Genomic DNA, 16,914 nt, shown 5'->3' with positions numbered 1-16,914 from the left:
CTCTCATATGTATTTCCCCTGTCATTCTATCCGCAAACAGTTCAATGCATCTTTTAGAGTTAGCAAATTGCTATGAATTCATAGTTGATTTAATAATTTTTCATTACGCTTTATAAAAATCGGATTCTAATAATATATCTTGCCCATTTCATTTTACCACAACTCTCTTCGTACTGGAAGTTTTAAATGATTTCAGGAAAATAACTAAATTCTCGTAATCTACAGCTTCAAGTGTAAGACGCGTTTTGGTAAGAACTCACTATTGGACACCTCTTTTCACATCTCGACCACTCACTATTGGACGTGAGAATACATTTGGAATGTCTTACGATTCATCTTTGTGATCGTTTCTCCAATTGGGAGGAATCCCTCCATTTGCGCAACTGTTGTGTAGTTGTGACGTCGGCCCAGGCTTGTGCAGAGAGTGTGCGCTTGAGGTTTTGTTTTGCAATTGTAAACAACACTTGAGAGGCATCGGAAGTCTCACGATCTCCTGTGGCCATATTTGGTTGCCTCTGCCCTACCGAGCACGAATGTAAACGCCATACTTTAGAAACAAAGACCAATGGTTTTTCACATCCACTCGTTACATCGTCTGGAGTACCTCATTCTGTTTTGCTATCCGAGTAGCTGATTTTCAACCCCAACAAGACCAAATACATCCAAGCCTTTATTGAAAGTTGTTTTACAATAAGGTGCATTCTTCTTGTCCCCTCTCTGGTTGTAACAATTAGATAGCGATGTCACTGTTCAGGGCAGGATATTCTAAGTTGGTTACTTATGTAACATTGATTCTCCTGACTAAAATAGACGAGGAATAAATATTCCTTTGATGAACTGTGTTGGATTAAATGAGGTCCTTGTACCTCTGATAATGTTGTTTTGTTTGTTGTGTTTGACCACTGTCTCGCCAATATTAGAAATCTGGCACAAAGTCGAACAAGATCATTTGTACCGTGAGTTAGAAGTTGTTCCAATTGACGAGCACGTATGTGGCCGTGGCCACAGATGATGCATTGCATTGGCAGGTTGTCTCCATGGCCAAGCAGGTGGTCTCCATGGCCAAGCAGGCTGTCTCCATGGCCAAGCAGGCTGTCTCCATGGCCAAGCAGGCGGTCTCCATGGCCAAGCAGGCGGTCTCCATGGCCAAGCAGGCGGTCTCCATGGCCAAGCAGGCGGTCTCCATGGCCAAGCAGGCGGACTCCATGGCCAAGCAGGCGGTCTCCATGGCCAAGCAGGCGGTCTCCATGGCCAAGCAGGCGGTCTCCATGGCCAAGCAGGCGGTGTCCATGGCCAAGCAGGCGGTCTCCATGACCAAGCAGGCGGTCTCCATGGCCAAGCAGGCGGTCTCCATGGCCAAGCAGGCGGTCTCCATGGCCAAGCAGGCGGTCTCCATGGCCAAGCAGGCGGTCTCCATGGCCAAGCAGGCGGTCTCCATGGCCAAGCAGGCGGTGTCCATGGCCAAGCAGGCGGTCTCCATGACCAAGCAGGCGGTCTCCATGGCCAGGCAGGCGGTCTCCATGGCCAAGCAGGCTGTCTCCATGGCCAAGCAGGCTGTCTCCATGGCCAAGCAGGCTGTCTCCATGGCCAAGCAGGCGGTCTCGATGGCCAAGCAGGCGGTCGCCATGGCCAAGCAGGCGGTCTCCATGGCCAAGCAGGCGGTCTCCATGGCCAAGCAGGCGGTCTCCATGGCCAAGCAGGCGGTCTCCATGGCCAAGCAGGCGGTCTCCATGGCCAAGCAGGCGGTCTCCACGGCCATGCAGGCGGTCTCCACGGCCAAGCAGGCGGTCTCCACGGCCAAGCAGGCGGTCTCCACGGCCAAGCAGGCGGTCTCCACGGCCAAGCAGGCGGTCTCCACGGCCAAACAGGCGGTCTCCACGGCCAGGCAGGCGGTGTCCACGGCCAGGCAGGCGGTCTCCACGACCAAGCAGGCGGTCTCCATGGCCAGGCAGGCGGTCTCCATGGCCAAGCAGGCTGTCTCCATGGCCAAGCAGGCTGTCTCCATGGCCAAGCAGGCGGTCTCGATGGCCAAGCAGGCGGTCGCCATGGCCAAGCAGGCGGTCTCCATGGCCAAGCAGGCGGTCTCCATGGCCAAGCAGGCGGTCTCCATGGCCAAGCAGGCGGTCTCCATGGCCAAGCAGGCGGTCTCCATGGCCAAGCAGGCGGTCTCCATGGCCAAGCAGGCGGTCTCCATGGCCAAGCAGGCGGTCTCCATGGCCAAGCAGGCGGTCTCCATGGCCAAGCAGGCGGTCTCCATGGCCAAGCAGGCGGTCTCCATGGCCAAGCAGGCGGTCTCCATGGCCAAGCAGGCGGTCCCCATGGCCAAGCAGGCGGTCCCCATGGCCAAGCAGGCGGTCTCCATGGCCAAGCAGGCGGTCTCCATGGCCAAGCAGGCGGTCTCCATGGCCATGCAGGCGGTCTCCATGGCCAAGCAGGCGGTCTCCATGGCCAAGCAGGCGGTCTCCATGGCCAAGCAGGCGGTCTCCATGGCCAAGCAGGCGGTCTCCATGGCCAAGCAGGCGGTCTCCATGGCCAAGCAGGCGGTCTCCATGGCCAAGCAGGCGGTCTCCATGGCCAAGCAGGCGGTCTCCATGGCCAAGCAGGCGGTCTCCATGGCCAAGCAGGCGGTCTCCATGGCCAAACAGGCAGTCTCGATTGCCCACATTTTTATTGTGCCTCCTGTGCTGTGCTGACACACCCATGGTACATAAGATAACAAGGTGTGAGCATCTTCAATGCCCTTCATACGTGCTGCTTTGCAGGTGCAAGTTGTGCTGCAGGCTACTAGCAACTTCTCAGGGTGTGTTTTCCATAGATACCGTGACGTATCATCAATCAACCAATAATCTTGTGGTAAAAAGTGCAAATTATGTGCATCATTGTAATGGGTAATAAATCTGGACCTTTAAGATCCTTAATGTGATCTCCAACCCAATTATACCATCTCTTAGGCAAGGCATGCTCTTCGGTGTCGTTGGCCATTTTGTGCGACATTCCCAGTTCGTCCAAACGTGTATGGCTGTGGTTGGCATCCTATTAGATAAAAATGGTAATTATATTGTTTATCCATTTCTTTCTTTTTCTTCACACAGACGGAGTGCTGACCCACTTCGGCCACATGACAACGATGAAAAAGATCAAGAGAATCTTTCTTTCATGCCACTTACAGGTGTTGTCCACAGATTTAATATTCTCACAAACTATCATTGCATCTTTTTCCACACTGTTACTTTGATCTAACTTCCACTCTCGTTTCCAATGTGCCACTCCATTTCTTGCTGCTGTCACATTGACCTTTGAATTTCGTTCACAGCTTAGTGCAAAAGGGTGTTGGCTTAGCGGTTAGGGTGCCGGCTTGGGATCCTAGGATCCTGGGTTCGAATCCCGGTCGACCGCTGAATTAACACCAGGGGGGTTGACTCAGCCTGTCATCCTTCTGAGGTCGGCAAATTGAGTACCAGTTCACTGGTAATTCCCTGTGTGTCGCAAGAGGCGACAAACAGGGTTGGCGGCAGGAAGGGCATCCGGCCATAAAACATCGCTTCAAAAAGGGGACCACGGTGCCCAAAAAAGGCCAACCCCTGCTCTGCGGGGAAAAATGGCCTCTAAAGGTGGTTCTTCTTTTTCTTTTTTTCTTAGTGCAAAAGGGAGTTGTGCATTAGTTCAAATGTCCAGGGATTTTCACAATGAAGACAGCCTGGTGAACACTGTTGAGCACGCGTCTCCAAATTGCTTTGCACCTTTCTACCTAAAAGATTCCAGAGAACACACTTCATTTTGCTTAATTTCTGGCACTGTCCTTGACAATGGTGTTGGGATTGTACGTGCGCTCCTTTGTGCCCCATACCCCGATGCCTCATTCATGCCCTGGATACGTTTCGCCATACACGTTCGGTTTTACACCTACTCACACGCTCGAGTCCTAGATAAGGGGACCTTGTGGCATGGTTTTCAATATTCGTCTCCACTGTATTGTTGCCGTCTTTGGCCGCTGTGCTCTGCTCCTTGGTGCTCTAGATCACTTTGTATTCGTATGGAAATGCCACATCCCTCATGTCAACTTGGACCTGATTGCTTTCTCATTCTGCGGCATTTGCTTACCTACCACCCCTTCTACGTCACAACACGCATGGCCTTCCCATTCACCCATAGCACACACTCAGGGCTCCCTACACTTCGAAAAGGATCTATACTTTGCTAAAGAAGAGCAACGAGGTGTTCACGATACATTTTGGGTTTTTATTTTATTTGCAGTGGTATTTATTCAAATTTTGTTCGATAAAAAGGTTTTACACAACTAAGCACAACAAACTTAGTGTGAATGCATGTAAATTATTTATGCCATTTAATTGTGACAAATGTACAATAATCTGACCTATATGGAGATAAAAGGAGCATGCTTGCCACTTTGTGCTTGGCTATTGGATGGTAAGATAATTTCAGAAATGTAAATCGGTTACACACCCAGAGTTCATACACTTGACAGGAAGTAGAATTTGTGTTTTGACCCCATGCGTGCCGAAGCAAACAGCAGCAGGGGTTAAGCAATTGGTTCACTTTGTCTGTTTGTCTGTCCACAGGCATCTTTTTATGATTGAGGAACAACCCCGATTTAAATTAAATGTTAAATTTTGAACACGAATCGGAAAACAAACCTGCCGTTTTACCGTACCTTGTCTGAATTCGTCCCGATCGCACATGCGCAGAGAGAAGTGAGATAATATTCTGTTACTCTGTCTGCCTGTCTGGCAGTAGAACAGAATTGAACATCTTTCCAAACAGGAAACTTGTATTGGGAGGAGGAGAGGGCCTCGATCATGGTTAATGGGTGGGGAAGGGGTGATGGATTTAGGGGATAATGGGGGTGGTTGATCGACAGAGAGCATAATGGAGATAGTAGTTGGGAAGTGTGTAATGGGGGGCGTGGTGCTTAAAATGGGCGAGAGAGTATGGGGAGTTCCGAGAATGAACAGAGAAGGTAATGGTGGATGGAGTGGACAAAGGAAGTGATTTGGGGGGCAAGGGGTGGTCGAAAATGTATTAGGGGGTTAAAGTGGATAGAAGTGTAATTGAACAGAGTGATACAGGAATTTGCAGGGTGAGGTCGGGAGGAGGTGGGGAGGATGGATGGAGCGCATAATTGTTGTTTGGGTATGGAGTGTACATTAGACATACAGGACTATTGAGAGGGGAATTAATGGAGAGGGTTATGGTTGTGGCGGGACGGGGTGTCTGCTTAAGGGGCAGAGTATTGGGTGGGTGAACATACAGAGAGGTTAAATTGAAGGGAGGGTGGATGGGATATATAGGGTTATTAGGAGGACTAAATGGATGTCGAGGATATTGAGGAGGGGAGATGATGAACGTTGCCGAGGGATATAGGGGACAATGGGCGTAGAAGATAATGTGGGGTGAGAGGGGTGGGTAGGGAGGGGGGAGATGGGTATGGTGGGAGTACAATCCACAGAGAATGATGGGATTTTAAGAACGGTGATTAGAGGTCGACAGAAGGTCACATAGGAGGCAAGTATCTGGGTACTTCACAATACTACAGCACCTAAACATGCCTGAAGCCAAACTGACAGCATCATCGAACATTGGCATGTCAAATCATCTCGTCTGATCCATGTTCGCTCATCTTCATTACTGTCTAATAGCTGTGCAGGTCTTTAAACAATCCCTGTCATGCCTCAGTAGGCCATTCATCCGACTTACCAATCTGTACTCATTTGTAGACGTTGGAGATTTATCATCATCCATCCATCCATCCATCCATATATCATCATCATGTTCAATGCCCTATACAGAGCATTGGTGCTGCTGTTACGAGGTTACAATCCCGGGCAAGCTGCCGCTCCGACTCAGGAAGTCTGGGCAGGAATTTGGAATATTGACCACAGCTTGGTACTCTTTGTGAAGGATACCGTGGGATCCTTCACGTCCACCAACTAATGCAGGCAGACGGGACGCCCAGTTTAACGTCCATCTGAGGTGCCTGTGTTTCACTCAGGTGCCTGTGAAGCACCAGGATGACAGTTTATAAACTGGGTCGGGATTCAAACCTCGGCTAAACACCTTGGAGGCGAGTGATTATAGATTACGACACTAAAAGTAGGCCATTCTCTGGTCTTACTCTTACAAAGTGCATTGAGTAAATGGCAAGTAACATCTGACATTGGGCAATAGTGGCCATGGTGGAACACTTAGCTGTCATGTCACTTGTAACACGAGCTAAAATTCACAACACGCATGCTATGATGCAACATCTCCATGTGGGATGAGCTGCCATTTGTAGCGGTCACAAAGAGCGCTCGTCACGATGCTATGAGGTTGGTGCAACGATGTCGAGTACAAAATGTAAGCCACAGCAAGTGGTTATCAACTGTTTTGAGCTTTTATTGCTGAAATAACATGAAATACACTGCATAGCAAGGACCACAACTACGCAGTCAATACATTTGCAATTCTTAGCACTGAATAAAATAAATAAATGGAAAATGCCGACTTTGACACTTTTGCTCAAGGGTATTTGCTTTGAGAAAAGTCATGTAGAAGTGTCAGAACTGAGCGTAGCGTGTTGAGCATCAAAGTGGTCCAAGCGTCAAGCTTTCACCGTCTTCCTTGCACAGAGGAGATTTTGGCAGAGCAGGACAAGGGCGGTGATGAGAGTTCTCGAGGAGAGGGAGAAGGTCGAACGGACTCGACTGAGCGCCTGGGGAAGCAAGAGTGCGAGGGTGTCGAATTTGAAGGGGACCCGCAGCGTGATCTCTTCAATGACAGGTCTGAGGGAGCGGAAACCGGCCTCGATACCGACATGGAGGAAGAATTGATTTCAGACTTAGCGCTTCGAGATGGTGAGGGAGGCGCAAGATAATCCACACACAGCCTTTATTTAGGATTACCTGTACCACATGCTCTTCCTTTTACTTATTTACGTTTCTTTATTTAATGTTTTCATTTTATTGTGTTTAGTTTCTATTTTCTTCAGGCAACTGTTTGGTTTTGTAAGACTGTCCTTCTCCGATCTGGTTAACTTTTATCGATTACCTTTCTGTTGATGCCTCTCACCCTCTCCAAAGTGCATTACATGCGAAGACTCCTTTCCGAATGCGTTCGAGTCATCTCCTCAAACCCGGAAGAGCGCTTCCCATTTTTGGAGCTGTCTGGAAGGGGTTCTTTTGATACGCGACTCGGCCTAGAATTTGGCCAGAATTCGGGTGAGCCATTCCTCACTTCCTGAGTCTGTGTGTGTTGAGTGTGGACTCTCGCTCTCAAACAAAATGAACATGTGATCCTCATTGCTCTCTTTTGTGATATTGTATTTTTCAATCTGGTCAACGCTTTGTGAATGCGTCGCAATGTTGTCAACCTTGTGTGTGTTTGTTAACCATCGCTATGGCTTTTAAATTAACTTTCCGTTTCTTCCTTGCACTTCATTTCCAATTGTGGATTTTTCTCCATCAATTTGGCCCACATGTTTCTGTGGTAATTAGGCTGGATTTGCTATATATGGGTAATGCGTGATGCAGACACCAAAGAAAGGCTTGCCGTACCTTTCGTTAAGTTAAAATCCCACTGCGCTCGACATATCCTGAGATTTTAAGATGTAGGTGTTGAAATGGATCTAAGAATAGAGTTATGGAGTGCAGCAATTATCAGGGGAAAGCAAATTCCATAAAGCAAGGAGCAATGCAGAAGAGCGTATCAGCAGTGGGATTGATGAGGAAGAGCAGAGAAGTGCGAGTCGAGAGCACATTGAGAGGTGGATAAAACGGATGGACGCTCAATGAGTCTTGTTGAATTGGGGGTATGCTGCTTTGTACAAACGTGTACGGCGTTTCCCTTGCAGGAAAGCGACCCAGCAGTTGGGAACAAAACGAGGAGCTGGAAGTACCAGAGCCCAACATTCCAGGCAAACAGATACCATTTAATGGGGAGGAGGATAATGTGGGAACGAAATCAGAGTTGCTTATGCGCTTCGCACCAGGGAATGAGGATGGCAACAGCGAAAAGGAAGGGATCAATGGAGCAGAAAACGGAGATGGAGATGACGATGCAGATAATCGTGGCCCATCACGTCCTGAAAGCACACAACCCATCATCCGCAGGGAAGGTGTGCACTTGCAGTCAACAATATGCTTGTGACGTCGCAATGACAATATGCGGATGTGCAAGCTTACGTTTTGTTTGAGACTGATACTTCCCTTCACTCATTTTCTCCACACAGGAAATTGCTTTTTTCTGGCTGTACCAAGTGGGCCGGTCGAGAGCAGCACCGATGACGACGTCGGTGACGTTTCAAGGCCAGGCGATGCTTCACCTGGTGATTTGCACCGCACCGAAGAATTTCCAGAGGGGCTCGATGTCTTATCAGCAACGCTGTCTGAAACGGTGGACCATGGCCCCACGTTTTCGCATTTCTCACGGTATCATGACCCCCATGCTGTTCCACTTGAAGAACCTCGATCTCCCAATGTTACCCTGCTCCCTGAGCACCGCCTGGAGCACATGTACAGCACCTTGAACTTGCTCGCCAATAAGCTGCAACGCCTCAAGGTATGAAGCATCTTTCTTATTTTATTTTCCTGCATCCTTTTATTCGCCTTCCCTTTTCAGCTTCTGCTATCCTATTCCGTTCTATTCTCTGTCCCAATTTGTAATAACCAACTCCCCTTTCCCTCAGTCTCAATCCATCCCCAATAAATGCTGCATAGTTCCCTGCTCTTTCCATTATGATAGAGTGGAGTTAATTTAACATCCATCTGCCCATTTTAATTTTCAAGTTTAATTCAACTAGAATCACCTGCTCCCTATGGGTGTGGCCAGGGGGAGAGTTCATGTTATTATCCTTCTTATTATGCTATTATTAGATCCCTAATGGCTTCACAGGAAGGGACTCTCGGTTTGATGTCCGCCCGTCCGTCCGTCCGTCTGTCTCTGTCTGTCCGTCTGTCCATCCATCCATCTGTCCGTCCAACCTTTGGTTTTCCAGACTTTTTCCCCTTACCCTTTGACATATTCAACTGAAACGTTATTATGATATGGCTTTATTATGATAAGTTACAGAAACTGCAACTTATTCTGTAGCTTTGTATACCTTAAACAATTTGTCCTTCTGTATATGGATCCCAATTGCTGAGTGCTTGGAACAATAACATTCTTTGGGACCAGTAGGTGACATACAAAGGTGACTCCCTGTTGTTATTATTGTTGTTGTTGTTATTACCCCTGCCACCAAAGGTGGATGGAGGTTACCTTATCACCCCTGTTTGTTTGTTTGTCTGTCTGTGAGCATGATATCTCAAAAAGTTATTGACAGATTCAGACGACTCTTTGTGGACAGGTTGGGTGTGTGACGAGGACAAATTGATTTGATTTTGGTGAAGATCAGATTAGGGGATTTTTGGAGTGATTCTTCACTATATTGAGAGAAACCTGGTGTTGGTTAACGGTTACTGTGGCTGCCTTAACATCTCAGGGTCTCGTGTTTGAGCCCCGTCATGCCGTTAAATAACATCAGGTGGGTTAACTTAGCCTGTCATCCTTCACATGTCAGCAAAATGAGTACGAGCTTACTGGAAAACAGGGGGCCCTGCATCAGCAGCACAGCTGCATTCCCATCAATGCCACAGGCTGCATGCGAAATAATAAAGAACACGGAGAGATGGGCCAAAAACGATATATAGCAAGATGTATCGAAAAATTTGTGGACGGATTATGACAAAACCAGGTGGATGCGTTGGGTAGGTGACAATAATAAGCTGATTAGATTTTGGTTCAGGTACAGATTCATATCCGGCCTATCAGCGCGATACAAAACGTAAACTGTTCAGCCTGGCGGAGGTATGCACTCAACCGAGTGCCGTTCTCGTTACTTTTGTTTTTGGAAGTGGCCTTGGAAAAATGCCACGATAGCGTGGAACAATGCTCAAGCTGCAAATAGATACACCTCAACATGGTGGAAAAAGGCAACAAAACATGGGAATTCTTCAGGATTTGTTGCAGTCGAGTCAAAAATAACATCGGCGAAGCAAGTGCGAAGATAAGGTGACGGCCTCTGACTCGTGATACAATTAAGGCCTCTGAAGCATCATCCATATTTTTCATTATCTATGAAGTGCTTATTTGTAAAAAATTTAAAAGGCTCGTTTTGCGTCTTTATAATTATAAGTTCTTCATATAGACGATTTGTTTTCCAACTTTCTCCTCAAAGCCTCCAGATTAATTGGTTTTCCACAAGTTGTCATGAAAATTCATTTAGAAAATGGAACATTGAATATTTTGTGAATTAAGCTTATTGCAGCCATTGCCGAAACCCTCTTCAAATTTGTCTTCATAAGACCACCGTGCGCTTAGAACAGAATTCCTGTAACTAAATGCAGCTGTGCAGATTAGAGCTACCACTTCATCATTTAACCGATAAGTCATTTCATGCCAACGCGTCATGGTCTCTGGGTGACCTTGGTAGAACCCTGACAAAATAAATTTCAGCCCCCAAATTGTTAGGTTGCAGGGTGCTAGGGTGCTGCGGCCATTTTTTTGCATTTGGGAAAATGATTTTTTAAATTGATATACGCGGAGGCTTCTACTTGTTAAATATAACCTGAACCTTGAACCCCAGGTAATTTAGACCCAAGCTTTGAATCTATCCTCAAAAACAAGTGTACCTTTTGCCATGTTCAAGTTGCAGGCGTCTCAAAACAGATTTTTGTCTCGTGTTGTTTGATTTTGGGGTTTCACCCAGTGTCCACTTGATAGCAATTCCATGGAGATTTATATCATTTGGTTTCGGTATATTTCCAACAACAAATGTGAAGCAATCAAATAATTTATAAATAACTGGCTGGTGTCAAAAGATGGATCTGCACGACAAAAGATGACATTTGCTAAGAATACCACCCTCAATTATGTGGATAATTCACCTTGTGGGCAACTAGCCATTGTATTGAAATTCACACATATGGAACATATTTTCGTGTTCTTCATCTGTGTCAATTTTAAGCTTTGTGCCTCCTTTGCTTTTATATCAGATTTTTATGCCTCCACTGCTGAAGGTGCCATAGCCATTATATTTTCGGATTGTCCGTCTGTCCGTACATGGTAATTTTGTTGCCGCGATAACTTGCGAACAGTGAAAGGGGCGTTGACTAAACTTGCTACAAGTATGTACTATGATGCAAATATGATATGACAAGATTTTGGGGTCAACGGTCATGTGACCTTTAGCTGATAGTAGCAGATTTTGTTACTTGTGAACTGTTGAAGGGATTTTGACCAAACCTGCCATCACTATAGACTGTAATATGAAGAGGAACTGACTCAATGTTGGGTTTAACCATTCAATGACCACAAGTATCTTGAAAGTATTTTTCAGATACCTGTCCAATTATATTACTAGTTTGGCTATAATAATCACGAATATAAATAGAAATTCAAGAGTATACATGACAAAAAAATACAAGTTTTTCTTATCAATAAAACAAAGAAAAATTATATATCGCTTTTCACCCGATCTCTCAATGGTGAAGAATCACTTTAAAATTAAATAATTCTCGTATCTGAATTCATATTCAGATCTTCACCAAAATCAAATCGATTCGTCCTTGTCACACACACAACGTCGTGTCCACCAAGTTTCGTCTAAATCCATACCTAACTTTTTGAGATATCCTGCGATGTATCGGTTTTGTCCCTATCTCCCAATGGTGAAGAATCACTTAAAAAATTATACTAGCTGGATCCAGATCTTCTCCAAAACCTAATCATTTCGTCCTTGTCACATACGCTACCTCTCTGCTAAATTTCGTTTGAATCCATCCACAACTTTTTGAGATATCTTGTTCACAGACAGACAAACAGACAGACAAACAAACAGACAGACAGACACAGTCAGACAGACAGAGTTGAGAACATAACGTCCATCTACCTTTGGTGGCAGAGGTAATCTTACTATAATTCACCAAATGTCCGTCCGTCTGTCTGTCTTTCTGTCTGTCTGTCTGTCTGTTCAAAGGTACCATAAAAACTGCTGAACCGATCTCAAAGATATTTTGGGTGGATAATCCTGGGATCACCAGGAGTAAAATAGGCTATTTAGTTTTCCCAATTTCAGCTTTGGTCTCCAGCATTCTTAGGTTTGGACTCACACATAACATTCGCGTTCACATAAACATTCATTGTGACGATGTTGTTTTGCCGGGTGCCGCACAAACGGCTGCACCGATCGCTGCACGGCTGCACCGATCGAACTCGGTGACCTCGGACAAAGACCTTTTATAAGGACACGGGTTGAATCCCTGCTTGAGAGAATTGTAACCCATTTCAACTGAAGGAAACACGTATCGGGAGTACATACAACATAGCGATTGTGAACACTATTAGTTTCATCTCCACATAAGAGAATTCCACATAGCTATTTGGGCGGTGAATATGTTAACAGATCGCTGTCTCCATCGATCTTGCCAAGGCCGTAACAGCTATCGGCTCAAAATCCTTTTAACTGTTGATTTGGAAGTTTTTACAATGAAGGAAACACGTATCGGGAGTACATACGACATCGGGAGGACTAACTGCACGCGTCTTCAGTATCGAGCTTAAATCTGTCATGGCGGATCTGAAGAGCGGAATGCTTGGAGAAGTGGTGGGCTGCTTCGGCATGAAGGAGGATCAGAAACGTGGACTCCCACACTGCCATATCCTGCTGATACTTGCTCCCGGGTGCCGCACAAACGGCTGCACCGATCGAGATTTAACGGGTTTATATAAATCGTTTAAAAGAAAAAAAGCCTTCAATTTCTGATATTTCACCTTTTCATTTGGGCCTTCCAATTGAAGCCCCGATGGGCGGGTACCGTTGCTAGTTATGGAAATGACAAAAGCTCTTACCCAGTGTTAGTGACAATGTTTGCCAATCTAAATCATAAAGCAATCTAAAATTGCTGAGAAAGTATCAGAGATACATCACTTTGAAGTTTAGGGACATGTGTGTCCCTTGGTCCTTAAAGGGTTAAGAGGTCAAGTGCCCTTTAATTTAAAATCTGTGTGACTGCAATAACTTGTGAACCACTCAAGAGATTTCAACCATACTTGAAACCCACGTGGACAAAGATGAAAAGATTCAATTTTAGATTGAACCGGTCAAAGGTCAGGGTGCCCTTTGACAATCGTTTTGCAGATCAAAACTGGATTTATAAGCATCTGATGTTGTCTCTCTTCTACTTATCTGTCTTTTCTCGATCATGCTCTCTCTCAAGTGACCTTTAATTTTTCATGTGACCTTTAATTGAGATCAAACATAACAGTGGGTTGACATCTACCGTGGGCGGACGCATCTATCCATTGACGTATTCACATCAAATTCTACTTTCTAGTTTTATTTTCGTCCCACTGTGCAGTGACAGGCGAGCTGTGCTTTTGACTTTTCAGGTTTTGATTTGAAAGGCATTTGCTATGTCTCACTCTGCCTCGCATCATCACTGCTTCCATCATTATTAAGTCATTTAAGTGTTCGGCATGAAACGATTCATCGTTTGGCGATGTTGGAAATTAATCGATACATGAAAATATCAAAAATTTGGGACTCTTTCTCATACGTTGACATCGTTTTGTATCGAAGCATGAAACGTGCAAGTCGGTCAGGCTCCGTTAAATGTAATTTCGAAACGTATCAGTCGTTAAACGCTTCTGCCTGTGACGTTTGAACATCCTATTTGATGGGAGCCGGCAGCCGAGCCCAGCTGCAGTCAAAATCGGTGGAGGACGGACGGTCTGTACTTCAAAGTTCAGACTAAGTTTATCCAAGGGCAAGATTTGCGCCTCGCAAAAGGTCATCAAAACACCCATACGGAGAAAATGGCAATGGATCCCTATTGATGCAGGGCCATAGCCCCGACATAAATCTCTTGGGTGATGGAGACTAACTTTTTCTTGGTATGTTATTTTACCTATACAGTAACGGTATTTTGAAAACCATACACCATATTATGAAACCTTTTGAAGTTTTTTGAAAACTTTTTGAAAGGTAGGCGAGAGTTGGCATGGAATGACGTACATGCTCCTTGTTTTTTTTTGTTTGGTTTGTTTTTTTGTTGTTTTTTTTGTATACAAGGTCGAGGCTCGTGTAAGAGCTAACATTGATCACAAAAAAGACAAACTGACACATAAAACATAAGATAAAGGGAGCGGGAGAACAAGATGGAGAGCAGGGACATCGGGAGATCTGTGGGAGGGAGAGGGCTTGTGGGGGGGTAAAAAAAACACATGGACACTGCTCGGACTTCCAGGAAAGAAGCCGGTATTTCAATTCAAAGAAGTGGATCTGGGGTGACTTAACGGGGGTAGAAAAGATCAGGGTTTTGGATGGGGGAAGAATTGTCATCACCATTTATTAAATTGTCATCCACACACATGGCGCAGCTCTCTCCATGAGTCATCCCTCGCTCTCGCCGTTCAACGTCCAGCTCATGTTGGTGTTTTACGTATTCGGCTGTGCTCATCATGTCGAGCTTGCAAAAGAGGGGCACGGTGCCACACTGTACCAGCATCGAAGGAAACCGTTGTTATCTCCCGTCTGCAATCCAACGCATCCTGCGATTGTTGAGCAAAAGGAACATGTCGAAATCAGTCACCAGAACGGAACCCAGATTAATAGGCAGAGATACGACGAGTTTGTGAACATACGCTGCAGGGCCATGATGGCCTCTATGACTTTGGTGTGATGCTGAGAAGAAGAGAGAAGGGTGTGTTTAGTCTGTTGCGAGTGGTTATCTCTTTAAGTACTCGCTAAGTTGAGAAGTAATGAGGGCCACAGTGTGAGCCTTGATTTGAGTAGGCCCTCAAGGCTGTAAGACTAAATTTCTCTTGAGGTATCGGGATTGGAAAGAGTGCGTCTTCGCTCTCGACATACCATGCACATTCTTCCTGTTTGTATGACGCTCGGTCATACAAGGCAACTTTGATGGCATTTGCTCTCAAAAGCAGGCGTGCCCTCATTTCACCCCAAGGGGTTGTGGGTTGTTTTGTTTTATCGCACAGCCTTCCATGTTTTTGAACGTTCTCCTATGAAACGCACACGGTTGTGCGGACACTTGTACCTGCCGAAGACCGATTTGAATTGTGGTCGAAGTTCCTCGCACCGTTGATCTCGAGATCGCAATGTGAAGCAACATTGACTTCCTGGCATTCGCAAGACACGAGGAAGATGCCGGATCATGGCAAAACTCTAATTTTTCTTCCTTTCTTAACAAAAATCGAGTACGGGGATGTGTCTTGTCACCTGGCAAGGTTGTACATCTCCCAGGATGAAGGCTCATGGAAAATTTTCACACACCAGAAGTGTTTTGCCTTCGCCGTTTATTCATCAGAGACATTTACTGTCTCATATGATTTTTCCATGGTTTTGTAATGTCTATAGTTGTGATTATTACACGTTCTGGAATGAGAATGAATATAATTACAGTTTATCACAGACATCGTTTCTCCTTTATCCCATCTTCATTTCCCTTATTGACCTCATTCCTCCTCCTCCACCTCTTCTGCCCCCTCCCTCATCCTCCTCCCCTCCTGCTCAACCTCCTCCTCCCCCTCTCCTCATTATTCCTTCTCCTCCTCCACCTCCTGCATCTCCTTGACCTCCTCCGCCTCATCCTCCTCCTCATTATTCCTTGTCCTCCTCCACGTCCTCCCCTTCCTCATTATTCCTTGTCCTCCTCAACGTCCTCCCCATCCTCTTCATTATTCCTTCTCCTCCTCCTCATTATTCCTTCTCCTCCTCCTCCTCCACCTCTGCCTCCTCCTCCACCTCCTGCTTCTCCTCGTCGTCCGCCTCCTCGTCCTCCTCCACCTCCTCCTCATTATTCCTCCTCCTCCCCCTCTCCTCATTATTCCTTCTCCTCCTCCACCTCCTCATTATTCCTTGTCCTCCACGTCCTCCCCGTCCTCATTATTCCTTGTCCTCCTCCACGTCCTCCCCATCCTCCTCATTATTCCTTCTCCTCCTCCCCCTCCTCACTTTTCATCTCCGTGTGCTTTGTTCTGTTGTTTGTTACATCTGCCACCGAAGGTGGACGGACGTTATGTTTTCACCCCTGTCTGTCTGTCTGTCTGTGAGCAGGATATCTCAAAAAAGAAGTTATGGACGGATTAAAACGAAACTCGGTTGGCGGGTTGAGTGTCTGACAAGGACAACTTAATTCGAGTTTGGTGAAGGTCTGGATCTGAGAATATATTTGTTAATTTTCAAGTGATTCTTCACCATTGAGAGATGGGGCCAAAAACGACATATTGCACGACATCTCAAAAACCTTTTGACGGGTTACGCGTTAAAACGAAACTCGGTGGGTGAGTTGGACAAATTTCACGACTGCACTTGTTGTTGAGGGTCCTTCTGATTTTTTTTTGTTGTTGTTGAGGGCCCGTGTCGTAACTCGTACGTTCACCAGGTACCTGTTGCATCACCATCCGATGATGCCATTGTGCATGTCCCACCTGATCGGTCCGTAGCACGTGCGGCCTTTCGTGGAATGCAACGTGGCGCCATTGATCTCCACGTAAGTGCAGAAGGGGGAGCCGAGACGGTGTCTCCTCGGATGGATTCCTCCCTGTAGGCCCCGCACCATAATGGGCCAGACAGTTTATAGCTGAGCACACCATCTCCTTGGATATTCCTGCCCTCTCTGTCTCATCATGCCTTGGAATACGTATGCGACCTTTTCGTTCCATCAATGTGTTTTAAGCCATTCCATCCACAATGACGATCTTAAACAAGCTGATGTGTTTAAATGAACATGGTGTAACATGTTAACAAGGAGCTTGCGCAACATGTACTATAAATGGGGGACAGAGAGGGTGTCGGGACGGGGAGGTCGGTGGAACTGAAGTTAATTGTGGAAGTGATGAGTTGTGCGTGCGTGTGCA

The 16,914-nt window shown here is 46.1% G+C and overlaps 2 protein-coding genes across 6 annotated transcripts in view; both read left to right on the top strand.

Moving 5' to 3' along the window:
- LOC144892894 (uncharacterized) overlaps positions 1–16,914 on the top strand; it is a 64,532-nt gene that overhangs the window by 25,339 nt on the left and 22,279 nt on the right. The window lies entirely within an intron of this gene.
- LOC137430999 (rho guanine nucleotide exchange factor 11) overlaps positions 1–16,914 on the top strand; it is a 216,697-nt gene that overhangs the window by 190,903 nt on the left and 8,880 nt on the right. For all 5 annotated transcript variants that reach the window (XR_013624014.1, XM_078781295.1, XM_078781293.1 and 2 more), the window contains 5 exons: positions 3,093–3,169; positions 6,630–6,854; positions 7,080–7,217; positions 7,850–8,113; positions 8,228–8,556. Coding sequence is in view for 4 of the 5 variants with exons in the window: in XM_078781295.1 (XP_078637421.1) it covers positions 3,093–3,169; positions 6,630–6,854; positions 7,080–7,217; positions 7,850–8,113; positions 8,228–8,556 (1,033 nt within the window). In the remaining variant the exon portion in view is untranslated. The remainder of the gene's footprint in view (positions 1–3,092; positions 3,170–6,629; positions 6,855–7,079; positions 7,218–7,849; positions 8,114–8,227; positions 8,557–16,914) is intronic.

The sequence above is a fragment of the Myxine glutinosa genome, chromosome 7 (genome assembly GCF_964187855.1).
Source record: "Myxine glutinosa chromosome 7, kmMyxGlut1.1, whole genome shotgun sequence".
Taxonomy (NCBI): domain Eukaryota; kingdom Metazoa; phylum Chordata; class Myxini; order Myxiniformes; family Myxinidae; genus Myxine; species Myxine glutinosa.
Note: the sequence above shows the minus strand (reverse complement) of the source record. Positions and strands in the feature narration are given on the sequence as shown.